This window comes from Aulonocara sp. 'chitande type north' Nkhata Bay, linkage group LG22 (assembly GCF_057382095.1).
Source record: "Aulonocara sp. 'chitande type north' Nkhata Bay isolate Kocher_YH1m ecotype deep benthic linkage group LG22, A_spYH_male_GT1.1, whole genome shotgun sequence".
NCBI lineage: Eukaryota > Metazoa > Chordata > Actinopteri > Cichliformes > Cichlidae > Aulonocara > Aulonocara sp. 'chitande type north' Nkhata Bay.
Window position 1 is genome coordinate 15460870 of NC_141364.1, and position 19949 is coordinate 15480818.

The 19949-nt window shown below is 41.6% G+C and overlaps 2 protein-coding genes across 3 annotated transcripts; one reads left to right on the forward strand and one right to left on the reverse strand.

The window, feature by feature from the left end:
- Positions 1-888: 888 nt before the first annotated feature.
- LOC147303874 (cytosolic non-specific dipeptidase-like) lies at positions 889-11383 on the forward strand. 2 transcript variants are annotated; one of them, XM_086280971.1, is made up of 14 exons: positions 889-906; positions 1220-1282; positions 1371-1471; positions 2592-2670; positions 2992-3135; positions 3230-3392; positions 5903-5991; positions 8515-8715; positions 8798-8882; positions 8977-9137; positions 9248-9412; positions 9876-10017; positions 10811-10958; positions 11176-11383. In XM_086280971.1, exons 4-14 carry the CDS (start codon positions 2611-2613, stop codon positions 11240-11242), a joined length of 1425 nt encoding a protein of 474 aa, XP_086137097.1. In that variant the 5' UTR covers positions 889-906; positions 1220-1282; positions 1371-1471; positions 2592-2610; the 3' UTR covers positions 11243-11383. The 2 variants fall into 2 exon arrangements, with proteins under 2 accessions (XP_086137097.1, XP_086137098.1); XM_086280972.1 differs by lacking the exon at positions 889-906 and having other exon boundaries at positions 1265-1471.
- Positions 11384-11845: 462 nt separating this feature from the next.
- Positions 11846-16571, reverse strand: LOC147303875 (GTPase IMAP family member 8-like). The gene is made up of 2 exons (XM_086280975.1): positions 15550-16571; positions 11846-13473 (listed from the first exon to the last, which is right to left on the reverse strand). The coding sequence occupies exons 1-2, from the start codon at positions 16524-16526 to the stop codon at positions 12912-12914; spliced, it is 1539 nt and encodes a 512-aa protein (XP_086137101.1). The 5' UTR covers positions 16527-16571; the 3' UTR covers positions 11846-12911.
- Between the last annotated feature and the right edge of the window lie 3378 nt (positions 16572-19949).

A 19949-nucleotide genomic window follows, 5' to 3' on the forward strand; every position in this document is an offset into this window, starting at 1 on the left:
TATAGATGTATACCTGGCAGACCCTTTTGATAATTCATTGGTGACATCCAAGTGGTCCCACAAATCTAAAGGAATCTGGCTTTTATCACTGTAGCCTCCCCTTTTTCCCCAGTGGTTGATGTTGGTTTCATAACACAAATTTAAAAGCTTCCCCTCTTTGGGCCTGTCATTTACATGTGGCTGCTTGTCATTAACATGCCTTATTTTTTTTTTAATAAAGTCCTCTTCAGAGCTTCCTGACATACACCCATCTTGCAAATCAGGTTAAAAGTATAAGCATCCATCAGTAAATGACCTAAAGCTATGTGCTGTTAACATGTAGACTACATCATTTGAGCTCCCCTATAAATTAGAAGTTTTCAGTGAGCTTGATCCATTTACAACATTGTAGGAGCCATATGAGTTGTTCCTTTTTTGGATTAAGAGGGTTGGTTAAAAATGCACACATTGTATTGGTGCACGGGTGTGGGGCGTGACTCATGGGTGTTAGGTGATAAATGTGGTTGCACTCACCTGTTCACTGCACCTGATGTTGAGCAGAAAGGTAGGTAGGGTGAGCATGAGGGGAAACCTTCTGTTGACCGCATCTTGAGTCATTTTGATGCAAATTTTTTATTTATTTTTTTGCATGCAGCTTGAGTTTAGTTTGGTGCACTAATTTATGCCAGAGGCTGTAGTTTGGCATAGTAATTGGTGTAATGTTTGTAAGTTGCATTCGTTTGCTTGTGCAGTCTCTGCATTTGTATCATGCTTTGATCCCATGTTCTGATTTTGTATAGTGGACAGTGGAATTAAAGGAGCAAATAGTACAGAGGTCTATCTCATGTGTTTATTGTTGCGCGTCATCTGTGTCCTCATGTTTAGCCTGCAGCGACCGTTGGTTGGAAGAGCCGCAACAATAATTTTGTAAGAAATATTATATTTGTATGAATATGCATGTAAAGTCCTTTATACAAACCAGAGGAACTGAAAGTCCGCTATACTTAAAATATTGAAAGCTTTTTTCCATGTGCCATACTGCTTAACATTGGAGTCATTTCTTAAATATTTTTCTCTTTCAACTTTATTTCGTTAACTTGCACATCTGTTTCTTTGCATGTTCAACTATGTTTATGTGGTGTTGGTAGATAAAATAAAATAAAAAACAATTATTTTTTTGTCATTTTTAACAAACGGGAAAACAATTGAGAAGTAAATGTATTTTTTTTTTCCCGATGAGACGCCCGTGACGAAGCAGCTTCCGATGACCCATAATTCTTTGCGCTTTGAAGCAGTTCATATGGTGGGTTGTTGTTTTTACCCCACGAGTTGAATCGCTTTGGGTTCTTCCCCCCACAAAACAAGTAGCTTTTTTTTTTTTTTTACTGCAGACCTCAGAGTTGTCCGTCGTTAGCAAATACAGGAAGTCTTTGTCAGCTGAGAAGGGCCCGGAGTCACATGTTTACATCAGCTGATCTGGAATAAAAACACAGTAAGTCTGTTTGACAAGACGGGTAGATTTTAATATTTCTCTTTGCAGTTTATAAATGACCAAAGTATTTGGCTAGATCAGCTCTCGGTCACATTAACCCAGACGGTAGATATAACGGCAATGACCCGTTACCTACCTTCCAGCATCCGCTTAGCTTAGCCAACTTAGTTTCGCTTCACTTGCCATTTACCACCTCATTATTCGTGTTTCATAGCATGCTGTACAAAACCCGCTGGTACCAAGCCGAAAAAGGTTATATCCGCTTTAAAAAAAAAAAAAAAGAACTATATTAACTATTACATCTAAGTCTCTGTGCCTATTTTGCATGGAAATATTCAGATATATGGTCTAGAGGAGTGGTCGTGCAACAACAAGGGCGAGTCCAAATTTCAGTGCACACCTGTGGAAAGTAACCTCCGTGTGTGCTGAAGTTTTCATGACCTTCTTTCAGTTTCTCACTCAGTACGAAACGGTTTAATTGTTGTTTATGGCTTTCTTCACACAATTAGTGATCTTTTCACGTCTACACATGTTATCAACCATAGTCTACCTAACTGTTGTTTTAATACTAATAAATAATAAACTATTATCTTTTGTGCAGCTCGATTATGTTTGGTCGCCACACAACTCTAAGCTGTTAAGACATGAGATGATATTTTCTATGATAAGTACATTTAGTTTAAACAGTACTTTAAATGCAGTTACTCAGCGAGTGAGGCATTTTACAGTAAAGTTCAACTACCTTAATTAATTTACTGCATCAGCATGTGGCTTTTAGGTTATCTGATAAGTGTAGAAGCAGGGACCAGAAGGCACAGAACTGAGCATTATCCTTTACTGTGTCAGTTGTTGTAACTTTGTACTATGAGCCTCACATTTCTTGACATTTTCTTGCTGTTTTGTTCTGAAAGCCTGGTGTTAAAGTGCTGATCAGCTGCAGCTGTAGATCTGAGAAATTATGATGTGAAACAAGCTTAAGTCTCATGACCTAATGTGCAGGATGGGAGCTGCAAATTCAGCAGCAGTCAGCAAATTTGCAGGAAGGCGTGGTCTTTGTGCTCTCATAAGATTGCACAAACCCAGAGGTGGACTCACACCAGTCTGCTTGTTTAACCCTCAGATCCCATTGCTGGCACAAAATGTCTCATCTCGCAGAACTTTTCAAGTATGTGGACGACCACCAGGACCTGTATGTGCAGGTAAGATTACTCAGGAAAAATATAATAGTTATGCTGGACTCAATGTAAGACCTCTTGGCTGTTTAATCATTGTATGGTTGTCATTTGATTTAATAATTTATTGAGCTAACTTTAAACTGGACAGCATTGTAACTCATTCACTTAAGCTGGCGCTATAGTAGATGCCAACTGTAAAACCAGATATTATAACTGCTGCTTTAGTCAAATTTTGTAGAAGGTCTGATGTCCTAAGAATAACTCATTGTGGCTCTTTTTTGAGCATGACGAAAGTGCCTAAAACACCTATTTTAATTTAAATCCCTTTTTCATAATTGTCCTCAGCGCCTGGCTGAGTGGGTGGGTGTCCAGAGTGTGTCTGCTTGGCCTGAGAAGCGCGGGGAGATCAAAAAAATGATGGAGATGGCAGCCAAGGACATCGAGAGGCTGGGAGGGACTGTGGAGTTGGTGGACGTTGGCAAGCAGAAGGTCTTGCACTGGTTACATTTCTTAATGCATTAATGATTTGTATATTGCATTATCTTTTCTACTTAAATTTCACCATAAATCATTATTCATGCAGCTTCCCTCAGGAGAGGAGATCCCCCTGCCTCCTATCATCCTGGGGCAGTTAGGATCAGACCCAGCCAAGAAGACGGTGTGTATTTACGGGCACCTTGATGTTCAGCCAGCAAACATCGATGATGGCTGGGACACAGAGCCTTTCACTCTGGTGGAGAAAGACGGTAAGAGGAGAATACTTTTGGCCTGCGTCCTGCACAAAACAACCCTGGAGCTGTTTCTGAGCTGGAAAGTTATGCGAGTAACTGAAGTCAGCTGGAACGCGCTTTGGGCTTGTAAAAATAGATGAAAATGAAAACTTTAAGGCTACTGTATCCAGCTGTTTGTAAGTTACACCGGGTAGTTTTTGGTTTAGCAAAGTTATAATATCAAATATGACTGAAAAATGAGCTACCGTACTGTCCTGTAGATAGAATAGATGGCAAAACTAAAAGAAGACGAACTAATTTTCTAAGATGAATAAAGCTGGTCAATTACTATGAAAACAACAAAATAATGAGGACAGAGCGTTTTAGTGGTCTTAAATGAACAGATTACAGAAAACAAATCCAGTCAGCAGGTAGGTAGTGCAAGATGAGAATGCTATATGGCACTATAACTAAGAGAAAGCGTGCCATGCTAAACTATGTAGACTACGAGTGTGTCTGACATGCAAAGATGAGTAACACAAAACAAGTCACAGGATTGTCTTGGGAGCTTGAAAAAACAAGGCAGTTGGCCTTCTTTAAGTTTGCAAAGGCATTTCACCTCTCATCCAAGAGGCTCCTTCAGTTCTAAAAACAAATGGTTGTGTCCCAGGTATTTAACCCTTAGTTGGCGTTATTCCCTTTCAAGATGGCCCTGAGACGCGTTGATCATGTCATCACCTGATATGAGGGCTCACCTTGGCTCATGTCATTACAATCACTTGGTCATTAAACCATCGTTGGAACAAAAGTGGTGGATTACAGCACCAGCTGTCACCCACCTCCAGTGCAGGCCTGAGACCCGATCCCAGGTGCTTCAACCCACATTCACACCTGGCCTTAGGCGATCTCAACAGGCCTCATCGTGGTGTATGGCAGGGGTGGTGCAAGGACAGGGGTCATCTCGCGACAACATCAATAACATCAAACTCTCTCTTTGGTGTTTAGATTGGTTGAACTATATTTGAATGTTCTTCAAGCTTTAATCAGCTTTCTGCTTGCAGTAACAGCTAGCAACATGTTTCCAAAGTCCAGCCTATTTAGCTCATCTTTTGTTAGAGCTGCAGTCTTATCGCCAGTCTTCTCAGGCCAAGTTGAACCCATAAAGTTGTTATTATTAGAAGCTTTTGGAACAGACTCGGCTTGTGAAAAGGCAAAATGGCTCAAGTGAGGCGTTCTTTAGATGTTCTGTGTGTTGTATTATTACGACATATATCTGGATTTAAACAGACATGGATGAATGTTAAAGAGCTTTTTGCTTCCTTAAAGTTCTGGTTTGTTGGACTCGGCATGCGTGATCTTGTGCGTTTTGAGTCAGCTGACACAAAATGCCACATCCTCTTCCCGTTGTCTCATTCCTGCCTGCTCAGCTGTGTTAGTGCTGATAATGTCACATTTTACAAAAACTTGCTGCAGACCTTTTTTTAAAAAAAACCATGAACAAGGGTTTCATATTGTTACACATAACTAGGGATGGGTATCGTTTAGGTTTTATCTGATACCGGTGCCAAATCGGTACTTTTGAAACGGTCCCGGTGCTCAAACGGTGTTCAAACCGGTGCTTAAAGACTGGAGAACACACAATTGGTCCAAAAACCTCTCATATTCAGCTGGTTTTTTGTAAAAAGATAACAATGTTAGCCTTTTCTGCAGCTATGGGGCATATATGGTATCACTCTTAGCTGGAAGCAGTGCTTAAACAATGGAAAAAAATACAAACTTTGTCCAAAAACCTCTCATGTTTAGCTGTTTCCCTCTTTTTCTTTGGTCATTTTAGCCTTTTTGGCCAGGGTGAAGGGAGCATCTGCCATCAACCAAGAAGACAGCCGCATGTAGCTATGATGATGTTTGCTAGTTCACCTTACATGCATTAATGTAATAACGTGGTTAGCCTACTCAACGTAAATTACACACAAACAACATTAAGCTACTCACGCAGAGAAGAACGGCTGCTGCTGCCATCAAATACGGCGCATTTCTCTGCTTTTAAAAAAAACAAAAACGCTACGCGTCGCCAGGTGTTTCATCGGATTCGAGGTGTTACCTCCTTTGACAGTATCACAGTATCAGCTTAAAGCACTTGTTGCAGGCTGCTGAGTTTGCATATTTTGCTGTGAAGTACAGCCAGACTTTTGACCGCTTCGCCTTGGACATTTTTAATCTGTAGCTCTGCATAAAAGAACGTACGTACCTAGCCCCGCCTACTATCCTCGGAAACGTAAAATGATTGGCTAGAAGTGTATCACAGCTCAGGAAAAAAAAGCACCGAAATAAAGCACCGAAATGTGCGCTGCTTTTCGGTCTGGTTACTACAGTTTATGTCAGAACCGGTACCCATCCCTACACATAACCTTAGTCATGATTTAAACAAGCTTAAAATGGGGCACTGTTGTCTGCTGACTATGTAATAAACATAACCTTAGTGTCATTTGTCAACTCCACTATCTTCTCATTAGAACCTTGAAACTGAAATAGTTTTATTTTTGTAGGTAAGCTCTATGGACGAGGATCTACTGATGACAAGGGTCCAGTGTTGGCCTGGTTTAACTGCATTGAAGCGTATCAGAAGATCGGAAAGGTACAGTTACTGCCAACAAAAGGTGTTTCAAGTTCAGATAGTTGAAAGATGATATGATATTTTAGTGTTTCTTAAAAAAAAAAAATCCCTGTTTGAACAGTGACTTGAAACGCTTGAAATTACTGACAGGAGTATATTGAGGTGTGATGGTTTATTTCAGAATCTGTAAACGTACACCGCTACTTAGAATATTATTAAGGTTTTTTTTTTTTTGTTTTTGTACAGTGATGATAAAGCAGAATAGCTACTATATAGCACTGTATTCTAAAATGATATGTGGGTCATTCATATCACACATAAGATTAATTATATGCTTAGTTTGGACTCATGCTCAGTTTTATTATTAAAACTTATTGTGAGAAATGTAAAACCTGTGTAATAATAAGTATTAGGAAGTGTATTTTTGGGTTATGTAGGTTGTATTTGATTTATTAATGTGCATAATTAGAAATAAGGTGATTTAAAAACAAAGCCTTGCAACATGGAACAGCTAAGTACATGGCTGCATTTCCAAACTGATTAATCGTCATTCTTAGAAATGGATTATCTCTGTTAAAGTACACCACTGATTTGCAGATCACTTGTTGATTGCTTCAGAGCTGTCAGCAGTAAATGTCTTGGTCAAAGGTCCCGGGGTAGGATTGTCGTACAGGAATCACTTAATGTTTATGATAGGTTTGTAGCATAAACCTATTCGCTGGAACGTTAAGGACAATTTAATTACACAGCAAAGCAAGACACGAGTAGGCAAAGTTCTTTATGTTTCTCGTGCACGGGAGAGAACTGGACAAACACCGTCCCTTCGCTTGACCCCAGTTGCTCTCGTCCGCTCCCCCGTAACACTGCTCTTTTATTGAGGTTACATGAATATACCGTATTTCCCGGACTACAAAGCGCACCTGAATATTAGCCGCACAAGCTAAAATCAGGGGAAAATCCTGTTTTGTACATACATTAGCAGCACCTGACTAAAAGCCGCAGGTGTTTCAATGTTGACTTATCATATGTAAGAGAATATGCACAAAGGGAATTGTCAGGAAAGAGATGGCTGTTTGGAGACACACCCCTTTTATTAATATTTTGAAAAACAAGTTATGGGTACATATTTGCACATGTAGTACATAACAGTAACCTACAGCACACCAGAAAAATAGATTCGGACTACCTTTTAGGCTCAGGTGCAGTGACACAGCTTTAACAAGAAGAAAAGTCAGTCATTCACCATCTTTCTCTTCTTCCTGCGCACTAAAACCACCAAAGTCCTCTTCTCCAGTGTCGGATACAAACAGGCTCAGGATGGCTTCGTCATCCACTCTCCGCTTCTCTCCTTCGTTGTCACTTTCAAAACCAAAGAAATCCTCGTTGTCAGTGTCAGAGTCGAACACCCTCAGAAGGGCCGTGGCGGTGTCCTCCTCTCCATCATGCAGCAGTCCAGCCCTTCAAAATCCGTTTGTGATCGTGGATGTTTTCGCACTTTTCCACGCTGTCAGAATCCACCGGTGGAGTTGGGCATAACTTGCTTTTCGCAAGTTTATCGCTGCTCGTCATCCACGCCTCCCGCTGAATGCGTAGCGCTACTTTGAAGTTTGTTTTTCGCGCTACTTCGTATGGCACTACGTTGCCTGGCGGACGGACATGTGACTAACATACCACTCTTGAACCCCGATCCTTCCGCCAGGCAACGTAGTGCCGTACAACAGCGGAACAAACAAAACAAATCGTCTTACGATATGACAAAAATCATGGACAATCCATAGAAAAGCCGCACCTGACTAAAAGCCGCAGGGTTCAAAGCTTGTGCAAAAAGTAGCGGCTTATAGCCCGACAATTACGGTACATAGGTGCATTAACATATGACGTCTACATACACACAAAGAGTACCTTGCCTGTGCGTTTTGTAAGCGTGCGTGTGTGTGGTGTCAGAGTGTGACCCCATAAATGACTTCCCTAAACCTGCTGGTCTGGAAGTCCAGTAGTTCATCTAAACAAAAGGCACTTAGACTAAAACTGACATAGCTACGTTTATCCTACCACAAATCAATAAAAGAAGGTAGACCTCTCCCATGCTCCCAGGATGTGGGTGTGAATGCCAGAACACTCAGAACACTTTGCAGACTCCTAAGGATCACACATCCTATCACTACACAATTGATTATACACCTCTAAGCATATATGGTTAAATATTTCTAAGCATAAATGACAATCAACAATATAAACCTAACAGTTTAAACTGAAGCACATCGTCTTTGCTTTTTCCTGAATTGTACTGGACTGTACTTTAAAGCGTTAAAGGAAAGTTCTCGCGTAGCAAAGACTGGAGATAAAAGATCAACAGTCAGCATGTGCAGGGAGTCCAAATTAAAAATATGAGATTACTCAAGTATTTTGTCTTTAGAAAATGAAAAAAACTAATTCACAATGAGCCTGAATTTAAACTTGAGCCAGTGACCAAATTGTAGTCTTCTGATTTTTTTTTTTATTTTTTATTTTTTTCTTTCTTATGCATCTCTCTTCTTGTTGCAGGACCTTCCCATCAACATCAAATTCTGCTTCGAGGGGATGGAAGAATCTGGATCTGAGGGTCTGGATGATCTTGTGTTTTCTAGAAAGGACACTTTCTTTAAAGACGTGGACTACGTCTGCATCTCTGACAACTACTGGCTGGGCAAGAACAAACCCTGCATCACCTACGGTCTGAGAGGAATCTGCTATTTCTTCCTTGAGGTGAAGTCCTGTTGGATTATTGTTGGTGGGGAGAGACACAATCTGTGTATTTTAAAATAATGTTTTACATTCCAACCTCAAGGTGGAGTGTGGTGGGAAGGACTTGCACTCAGGGGTGTTTGGTGGCTCTGTTCATGAGGCCATGACCGACCTCATCGCACTTATGGGCAAGTGAAGCTGATAATTGTGATTTTTGGTCTCACCGACCTTATTTTACAGCAGTTTAGAGTTTTAATCATGTGTTTGTGACTTCCTGCACAGGCTCCCTGGTTGACAAAAGGGGTAAGATTTTGGTTCCTGGGATCTATGACAGTGTGGCGCCTCTGACAGCAGAGGAGCAAAAGCTGTACGAGAAGATCGACTTTGACTTGGATGAGTACTGTAAAGATGTGGGGGTTGACCAGCTGCTGCATGACACAAAGGCAAAGAAATTATTTATGTTGTTCGCATCACTCATTGGTGGAAATGTGCTGTATAATTTTGGGTCATTCACACTTTTTGAACCTATTGTTCTTTATTTCTTCCACCATAGGAACAAATCCTCATGCACCGTTGGAGATATCCTTCTCTTTCCCTTCATGGTATTGAGGGGGCTTTCTCTGAAGCAGGAGCCAAGACGGTTATTCCTCGCAAGGTCATCGGCAAGTTTTCCATCCGCCTTGTGCCTGACATGGACCCTAGAGATGTGGAGAAGCAGGTAAACACTGTGATAGGTAACAATGATGGCATATAGCACTCACTTAAATAATGTAGCAGAAGTCGCTCTGTATCTCTGCCACTTATTGGTAATTTGTTGCTCAGGTGATTTGCTCAGCCATGCATTGTTTTTTTTTTTTGTTTTTTTTTAAGGAGTGTGTAAAAGAAATTGCAGTGTATGAAAATGAGAAATATTATGAATATATTAAATTATGAAGTAAAAAAAAAAAAGTGGAGTGATTTAATTTGAATGAAGGTAACTTTATTTAGACAGAAAACCAATGTCACAGGTCATAAAATACACAGGAATTATAATATACCTGCATAAAATTAGGAAAACCAATCAATCAAGTCAGTTTCTTTTGCCTCACCTAATACAGTTCAACCCTTTGCACTCATAGTGAGCACCAGGTTGTTTCTGCATAAAAGCTTCAACAAGTCTAAGTTATCTTCCCCTCTTCAAGGTCGTCGATCATCTGCAGAAGAAGTTTGCTGAACTGGGAAGCCCCAATAAACTGAAAGTGAACATGGGCCACGGGGCAAAAGCCTGGGTCTCAGACTTCAACCACCCACACTACATGGCAGGGAGAAAGGCCATGAAGACAGGTACAAGGACTTAATGATAAAAGCTGTTAGATCAAAGAGGGAGTTCACTCAATCTCACGCATTTCTGTTATCTTGATACAAAGTCTAAATCAGTTCTGTGTTTATTGTATTACAAAAGTGTAAAACACTTTCTCCTGCTATAATACAACTGACTTTCTTACAGTTTACATTGCAATGCTTTTTCTTTAAGAGAAATCAAATATTTTTGTCATGTTTCAGTTCCTGTCCTCGGGCAGATGTTTCAGGACATTAAAAACAAAGACAAGCAAATTTATTATCCAAAAGCCTTGTACATATTGTGGCGAGCTCAGACAAGGAGGAGACAGACCTGCTATTCCTGCCTTAGCCGAAATGCTAAGCTACAGGGAGGACAGCCTTTTATTACGAACGCCCATTCACACACCACAGCAGTGAGAGGTGGTAAACGGGCACAGCCGTCTAACTCACGGTGCTCCGCTAGCCACACAGAACACACAGCAGCATTAATGTTACACACTAACACAAAAATGGTGAATCAACACCTGATAACTCTAACTGCTGTTATAACACTAAAACTTAGAACACGTTAACAGCAGCTATACAGCAAAGTCCATAAGTTCTTGGGCCAGTGGCCCCTCCCATAGACCAATGAAATATCTTTATAAGCTTTTCTGTTATATGCATATTTTTGTGGACGTTTTTCATGTATTTTCACTGATAGGATTATACCCAGTTTAATGTGAAAACAAAATATTATTATTATTAAAATTGTTATTGCTTTTTGCCTTGTTTTTTCCTCCTCGTTGTGCTGTAGTCTTCGGGGTCGAGCCTGATCTGACTCGCGAGGGTGGCAGCATCCCAGTCACCCTGACCTTCCAGGAGGCCACAGGCCGTAATGTCATGCTGCTTCCTGTAGGGTCCTCTGATGATGGAGCTCACTCTCAGAATGAAAAGATCAACAGGTTGGTCACAGCTCACACCGTTTCACTTCTTTTGAAATGTGGAACAAGTAGGAACTATTGATAAAATGGATGAAATATTGCAGTAAAAGAAGAGGATCATGTTTGTCATCTCCAGATTATTTCTGTGCTTAACTTAATGACAGGTAAAGTGAGTTTTTTTTTTTTTTTTTTTTTTAAATTATAAACCGTTGTCATTGCTTCATTTCTCCATTTTCAGATCAAACTACATTCAGGGAGTCAAGCTGCTGGGAGCATACTTCCATGAGGTCTCTCTGCTGGAGTGATTTGATGGTGTCTCATAATGACAGGTGTAATATATGCTCATCCTTCATTTCAGTACATAAACTTAACCTAAACTGTAATTACCTTTCACAATGAATGGTTTTACACACCCTGCTGATAATAAAAGTGTTTTTCGTACTTTGTTTGAATTGTCCTCTTTTGTCTTTGTTCTTTTCATGATGTAACAGGATTTACTTTTGATGCAGTGCACCGCTTAGCATGTGGGTCATAACTCACAATAATACTGCCAGGTCTCTCTTGGAAATGAGATTTTTAATCTCAATAAGATTTTTACCTGGATAAATAAAGGACTAATAAAAAAAGAAATAAAATAATGTTGGTAAGCTTAATTTAGAAGCTGTCAAATGTGTTTGAGGCATCAGTGACAGCAGCATGACCAAATGCTGTTATTGTATTAGTGTTTTCCACATCACAGCGTTAAAAAAGTACAATCAGTCAATTTGAATGTGTCGATATATGTAGAAGCTTTCCCAATGTTAACAGTTGAATGTCCAGTTCCACAAATGACTGTGCTTGTTATATGTAACCGGTCCAATCAGCCCTTTTATTCTGTGATTTCTGACATTACTTGTCTTTATGTTACTTTAGGAAAGATAAATCAGGGTGAGTTTATATCACAAACTTAGTTAATGCCATTTCCTGAGAGAAGGATGAAAATACCACCAGGTATTCTGATAGCAGTCCATGGTGATAATCAAAAGGTGTAATGAAGCTACCTACCACTATTTATTCTTTTACTATACGCTATTATTTTTGCTAGTTCATAACCCAGCCATGGGGGCTTCCAATAAACCAGTGTACTTTTAGTACTGGTCCCGAAACCTGTGGCCAGAATCTAATGGTAAAGTCTTGTTTAGTGGTCGTCTTGACACAGAACAGGTGAGCTTTTGTGCACAGATTTCACAGGTTTACTCGCTGAAATAGTTTGTGACGTAGCAGCCCTCCTTTGGATGAATCCTTCCTCCCTCCTTTAGATCCTGTTTTACAATTTTTAAATCAGATCACTCTGAGGGTAAATAGAGGCTCCAACATCTCTGCTAAGGAAACAAGGTGCATTTGCTTAGTCTAAACTATGATAGAAAGAAAATCAAGTATTTATTTTCAGAAATTTATATCTCAAAATGCAATCGATTATATACCTCTAAACATTATTGATGCTCTGTTTCTAAGTACAAATGACAATCATAAAAATATCACTCCAACAACTAACATGATCAATAATTAATAATTCGTTTTAATTTAATCCAATATTCACCTTATTTATGAGAATAATGAGAAGGACTTGTGAATATGGTAAATGGCCTGTGTTTATATAGTGCTTTACTAGTCCCTAAGGACCCCAAAGCACTTTACACAACCAGTCATCCACCCATTCACACACTGGTGATGGCAAGCTACATTGTAGCCACAGCTGCCCTGGGGCGCACTGACAGAGGCGAGGCTGCCGGACACTGGTGCCACCGGGCCCTCTGACCACCACCAGTAGGCAACGGATGAAGTGTCTTGCCCAAGGACACAACGACCGAGACTGTCCAAGCTGGGGCTCGAACCGGCAACCTTCTGATTACAAGGCGAACTCCCAACTCTTGAGCCACGATCGCCCAATATTGACTTGATGATGTGAACGAGCTGCTGCTGAGTGAGTATTTGTCACTGTGTAGTACACGCCTGCTTCCTCACTTTAGCAGCAGTAGTACGATCCAGTGCAGCTCCAGCTGCCACACCCAGTCCAGCTCCAACCAGCACTCCTACTGGACAAGCTGCAGCTCCCACAATAGCTCCAATAGCAAGCTCGGTCGCAATCGCAGTACTGACTCCAGCAGCTGCTCCAGCACCGAGTCCAGCAGCAGCTCCAGCAACAGCACCAACCCAGCTGCCCCGGATAAACTTGTTTTTTCTCTCTGCTTCATATCTTGCTTCAGTGGCCATCAGCCCAGGGTTTTTGTTCTGAAGTTGTTCCATCTCTTTGGTTATAGCGCTCTCTGCCTTTTCAAACATCTTGTTGGTGTAGTAGCTTCCTCCGTTTCTCTGAACCATTAGTCTAATCTTCTCCAGCAGCTCTCTGACCTGAGCAGGATCTCTGCTATTGTTGTTAAAAACATGATATCCTCCTCCACACTGACGGACGAATTCACGAAGAGCTGGAGTCTTAGTGATGAGTTCTTCTATGGAGGCATTCAGATCTACATGTGTGAACAACACCATGGTGTAAGGCAAGGCAAGGCAAATTTATTTGTATAGCACAATTCAACAACAAGGTGATTCAAAGTGCTTTACAGAGACATTAGAAACAAAAACAAATAAAAAGCATGATTTAAAATTGATTAAAACAAGCAAACAAACAAACTAACTAAACACACACATTTCACACCTGTTCGCGCGATCTGAACCCTTATCGTAAGGGGAGCTACCAGTCCTTCTGTGGACGAGCTACTTTCTATTTTAAATTCCCTGAATTTAAAATACTCTCTAGACCCAGTCTAGACCCAGTTGGGGAGCTACCCAGAGCTCTAATCCCACACCTGTTCGCGCGATCTGAACCCTTATCGTAAGGGGAGCTACCAGTCCTTCTGTGGACGAGCTACTTTCTATTTTAAATTCCCTGAATTTAAAATACTCTCTAGACCCAGTCTAGACCTAGTTGGGGAGCTACCCAGAGCTCTAATCCCACACCTGTTCGCGCGATCTGAACCCTTATCGTAAGGGGAGCTACCAGTCCTTCTGTGGACGAGCTACTTTCTATTTTAAATTCCCTGAATTTAAAATACTCTCTAGACCCAGTCTAGACCCAGTTGGGGAGCTACCCAGAGCTCTAAACCCACTTAACAAACAAACAAACAAACAAACAAACAAACAAACAAACAAAATAGTATATAAAATCAAAACAGATAAAATCAGAACAGTAGATAAAATCAGTAGTTAATGTAAGTTTTGAAATTTAAGCTTAACAAACAAACAAAACAGTATATAAAATCAAAATAGATAAGATCAGTAGTTAGTGTAAGTTTTGAAATTTAAGCTTAAAAGTGTGGATTTGGTGCTTTATTCAAATGCAGCTGAGAATAGGTGAGTCTTCAACCTGGATTTAAATAAACTGAGTGTTTCAGCTGATCTGAGGCTTTCTGGGAGTTTGTTCCAGATATAAGGAGCATAAAAGCTGAATGCAGCTTCTCCGTGTCTGGTTCTAACTCTGGGAACTGATAAAAGACCGGATCCAGATGACCTGAGGGATCTGGAAGGTTCATACTGGGTCAGGAGGTCACTGATGTATTTTGGACCTAAACCATTCAGAGCTTTATAGGCCAGCATCAGAACTTTAAAGGCTATCCTCTGACGGACAGGCAGCCAGTGTAAAGACCTCAGAGCTGGACTGATGTGGTCCACTTTTTTGGTCTTAGTGAGGACTCGAGCAGCAGAGTTCTGAATGAGCTGTAGTTGTCTGACTGATTTTTTAGGTAGACCTGTAAAGATGCTGTTACAGTAATCAAGCCTACTAAAAATGAATGCATGGACTAGTTTTTCCAGGTCCTGTTGAGACATCAGATCTTTTATCCTTGAAATATTCTTGAGGTGATAGTAAGCTGACTTTGTTATTGTCTTAATGTGTTTTTCTAAGTTTAGGTCTGCATCCATCACTACACCCAAATTTCTCGCCTGGTTTGTGGTTTTTAGATGTATAGATTGAAGTTCTCTGGTGACCTGTAATCGTTTTTCTTTGGCGCCAAAGACTATTACTTCAGTTTTGTTTTTGTTTAGTTGGAGAAAATTGTGGCACAACCAGTCATTGATTTCCTCAATGCATTTACCAAGAGCCTGTACAGGGCCTCGGTCTCCTGGTGACATTGTGATATATATTTGTGTGTCATCTGCATAGCTGTGGTAGTTTATTTTGTTGTTCTTTATAATCTGTGCCAGTGGGAGCATGTAAATGTTAAACAGAAGGGGTCCCAAGATGGAACCTTGGGGAACTCCACATGTGATACTTGTCTGCTCGGATGTGAAGTTACCTATTGATACAAAGTATTTCCTGTTTTCTAAGTATGTTTTAAACCAGTTTAGTACAGTTCCTGAAAGACCTGCCCAGTTCTCCAGTCGTTTGAGTAATATGTTGTGGTCAACTGTATCAAATGCTGCACTGAGATCCAGTAAAACTAGGACTGACATTTTTCCACTGTCTGTGTTCAGACATATGTCATTAAACACTTTGGTCAGAGTGGTTTCAGTGCTGTGGTTCTGTCTAAAACCTGACTGGAAGGCATCGTAGCAATTATTCTGTTTTAAGAAGTAACGAACGGCTTCATCTCCAAACACCTCCTGAAGGATTCTCAGGGTTTTTTGTTCTTCATCTATAAATATGTTTGGCTGGATCACAACCAGGAACACATGAGGACCAGGAGCAGCCAGTGAGATGCATCTATTGATCTCCGTGTTCACCTGGCCTAAGGTAAACACAGAGTGAAACAGGCCTGGAGTATCAACGACAGCCAGGGTTTGAAAATCAAACAGAGCTGCTTCCTGCTGACACTCTGACGTCACTGAGGCAGGGGATGAAGCTGATGCTGTTTTAAAGGCTTTTCCTCCCAGGATGGTGTTTCCCGATGAACTCTTCCCAGCTCCAGTTTTCCCAACAACAACAATCCTGAAGTCTTTTTCAGCTTTTCTCATGGACTCCTTAGCCTGTCCGAACATCTCATTGGTGTAGCAGCTTCGTTCGTTTCCCTGAACCATAGTGTTGATCTTCCTCAGCAGCTCTCTGACCTGAGAGGGATTGTCATCATCTCGGTTGTTAAAAACATGATATCCTCCTCCACACTGATGGATGAAGTCTTGGAGAGCTCGATTTTCCCTGATGAATTGTTCTATGGTGACTCCATCATGCTCCAGGTTATCTCCACATGTGAACAAGGCCATGGTGTAGTCTGCTAAGTGTACTCCAAACATCTGCTGAAGGATTCTCACTGTTTCTCGTTGTTCGTCTGTAAATCTGGCCACACAGATCACAACCAGGAACACATGAGGACCAGGAGCAGCATACGAGATGATTCTCCTGATCTCTGTCTTCATTTCCTCTTCAGTTTTAACATTATCAAACAGACCGGGAGTATCGACCACAGCCAGTTTTTGACCTTCAAACTCTCCTGTTTCCTTCTGACACACTGAAGTTATCGAGCTTGAAGATGATCTAGATTCAAAAGCACTCTTTCTTCCTAAGATGGTGTTTCCTGATGCACTTTTTCCAGATCCAGTTTTTCCAACAAGCACCATCCTGAGCTCTGGTTTCTCTTTTGTATTCTTCTTTTGTGGTTCTCCTGACTCTGTTTAAAGAAATTAGCAAATTTTAACATCAGCAACTGTGTTAACATCAGTAAAACCAAATAAACAGTGTGAAAAAGTGTTTGAGCTCCTTCAGATTTTTTTGTATGTTTGTCTCTGCATGAGAATCCTCTGCAGGTTTGTGCAGGATAAACAGGTTAGTTTGCTGCACTGTATTGGGTTTAATGTAAAGAACAGTGTGTGACTGCTGCACAGTGGTTGTGGGTATGTCAATCAATGAAACAAAAGCCACAAACAAGAAAACAGAAGAAGCTACAAAAACCGAAACCTGCCCTTTGTTTTTCTGTCAAAAGTGTTAAAATTGTGTTTACTTCTCGTGTCATCCACAAACTGCTCCCATCAAGGATTTTTTTAACCATTGGTCGATTAATGTTTCCGTCGGTCATTGTGCTCATGTATTTAGATCATATTGTACAATCTGCTTTACAATAACAACTACACAAAAACGTCAACTATTGTAAAAACAAAGGAAACCAGTGAGAGGAATAGATCAAATAAAGATAAAACCTGAGAAAGATAAAGTGAGTGTTGAGTTCTATTACTGTTTAATTAACACTAATATTATAGATTGCTCTTTTTAAATGTACTTGCCGAGTCGCTTGTATTTGCTGGCCATGTTCGTCTTTTACAGGCAGTTGATGTGTGGTTTCTGTCTCTGCTGAATAGTTTCCTCTTTATTACCCCATGGTCTGAGTCTGCTGTTAACACTTCCCTTTGAATGAGTGACATTTTAATAGGACGAAAAAGAAGCAGATACTTGCTGGTTATATGTCAGCAGATGTGTAATTTTGTGATATCGTCTGTGTTTAGTGCAATCTGTCTGTTGTACATCACTTCTGTAGTGTGCATGCAGCAAGGCACAAATTTTGTTATTAACAGTCATGTTTCTGCTGCCGTTACAGATCTGCGTGCAGACGTGAGACACACAGAGCAGCAGGCTTTACTGCGTTTGTTTTACTTGCAGGGAAGCAAAAGCATACACTGTGGTGGACCACTGGAGGGCTCCACTCACACCCAGTTCTCAGGAAGTGTTGTTGCTGTTGTGGCGAGACGAGGTTGGGATATAAAGTAAATACTCTTTGCAGTTTTAAAAAGACAACGCCACCCTGGGAATTTCACCCAGAGAATACTGAAAGTAACACTAAATCACCAGAAAGGCACTTAGGTTCGCTATACTCAGTCCAGAGACGAGGTTCAATGATCAACAAATTCACAATTTATTAATAATTATTTAAAACACCATATAAAAGCACAATCATAAATATTCAAGTACAAATATGCTTAAAAAGGTATTCAGAGCTGAGGCTTACCAGTGGAGGGGCAGGGATGCCACACACAAACTAAAGAAAGAAAACACACCCAAAACACAAGTGCAACACACTATCACATACTCACACTAATAAACTAAACAAGGCAGGTGTGTACACTCAAGGGATCCCACCACCAAGGCACCCTAGTCTCCTCCACGTCGGCACTCCGCATCAAGTAAGCCGGGTCACAGAACGTAAGCAGAATAGCTCAGAGGAGGCTTCTATAGCTACGACCAGCCGCGATGGAGACTTTAGAGGAGTAACCCACAAACGATCTCTACCACACCGAGGAAGTCAGGTGACCAAAAAGGAGATCACAGGCAAGCGATGCAGAGACACTCAAATGGCCACTATTTATACCAGCGCCCCCTAATGGGCCAGGCTGAAAGTGGGTTGGACCGCGGGATAACATTCATCCTGCCACATTCTACCCCTCCTTCTTGCATCGTCGCCCCGACGATGAATTACAAAGACACCCAGATTAGTCCCAAGGCCTAAAAAATGCAGAGACAGCATGTACCCTAGGCTCAGAAACAGAGTTAGCAGCCCCTTGTGCCACCTCCCCTGTTGGTCTTGGGAGATGATGGATGTTTGAATGCTGGCCAGCTGTGGACCGGGTTGTTTTTCGCACCACCACATTTCTTGTATCAGAACTCGTAGAGGGAGCAGGAAGAGAGCTAGATGGAACTGGTGCTACACTCGGAGTAACTGTACAAGTGGCTGGAACATCGGAAGTTCGGTCTTCTGGTGGAAGCAACAACTCAGGGCTACTTGGAATCACTGCCACTGGGCTGTAAGATGGTGAAACATTTACTTGAGGAGCTCCTATGCTCAGGAATAACAGGTCACTGTCACGTGATGAGTCATGTCCTGGTTCTGGGGAGGATATTTCTGGGCCATGTGAGCTACTGCTTGGAGCAGGCCCTTCTGATGGTGTAGCTGCTGTTACCACAGCCTTCAACAAGGTACGATGAACATGCTTCACACTGCTGGGATCATCTGCAGGTGCAATGGTATATACTGCCCCACCTCCTTTAGGTGCCTTCAGGATTCTATATACCACGGGTTTCCATCGATCTTGGATTTTACATCTCCCTCTTCCACTCAGATCGCGCAGGAACACCAACTGGCCGTCGTTCAATGGTGCCTCTTTCACCTTTTTGTCATGGTGCCTCTTTCTGCGGTCGGCAGCCAATTGCAATCGTTCCTTGGCTCCTTCGTGTACAACCTGTAGCCGGGCTTGATGCTCCTGAATCCACTCGTGCACATCTCCACTGATGGGGTCCGGTACTCTGCCCAACAGAAAGTCCACTGGCAACCTGGGTTCTTGCCCAAACATCAATAAGAATGGGGTTTCCCCAGTAGCCTGATGGGGAGTGGTATTATAACAGTAGAGTAACTGGGGCAAACATACATTCCAGTCTCTTTTTCTGGATACTGGCAGGGTCCGCAACAAATTGTGCAAAGTCCTATTAAAACGTTCACACTGACCATTTCCAGCCGGATGATAAGGAGTAGTGTGGGACTTCTCGATACCATAAAACCTGCAGAGCTGCTGGATCAGGGAGCTTTCAAAGTTACGACCCTGATCGGAATGGATACGCGCTGGTACACCAAACTTTGAAAACCACTCAGTCACGAGAACCTGGGCCACTGTAGCAGCACATTGGTCACGAGTGGGGACAGCCAATGTATACTTGCTGAAAACATCAGTCATCACCAAAACGTTCTCCAGCCCATTCCGGGAAGGTTCGAGCAAGGTGTAATCAATGGCCAAGATTTCATTTGGTCGAGAAGCCAACAAATGTCCCATGAAACTTTGAGCTGCTGGTTGGGTGTCTTTTGCAACTTGGCAACGTTCGCATCTCTGACACCAATGAGCTACCTCAGCAGACATACCTGGCCAGTAGCACCGTGAGCGGAGAAGCGCTAGGGTCCTTTCCACACCTTGATGGCCGTGCTCCTGATGAACATGAGTCAACACCTGCTCAATTAGTGCACTAGGCAGCAAAAGCTGAAGTACCACCTCGGCACCGTCAGGGCG

What these genes read in the sequence shown, in the direction of transcription:
- LOC147303874 (XM_086280971.1), top strand. Translation starts at nt 2,611, where the DNA reads ATGTCTCATCTCGCAGAACTTTTCAAGTATGTGGACGACCACCAGGAC. An exon ending in AGCTGCTGCATGACACAAAG is followed by an intron (nt 9,138 to 9,247) that starts GCAAAGAAATTA and finishes CTTCCACCATAG; the next exon opens with GAACAAATCCTCATGCACCG. An exon ending in CAGAATGAAAAGATCAACAG is followed by an intron (nt 10,959 to 11,175) that starts GTTGGTCACAGC and finishes CTCCATTTTCAG; the next exon opens with ATCAAACTACATTCAGGGAG.
- LOC147303875 (XM_086280975.1), bottom strand. Translation starts at nt 16,526, where the DNA reads ATGGTGCTTGTTGGAAAAACTGGATCTGGAAAAAGTGCATCAGGAAAC. An exon ending in TTTGGAGATGAAGCCGTTCG is followed by an intron (nt 13,474 to 15,549) that starts TTACTTCTTAAA and finishes CCTTGCCTTGCC; the next exon opens with TTACACCATGGTGTTGTTCA.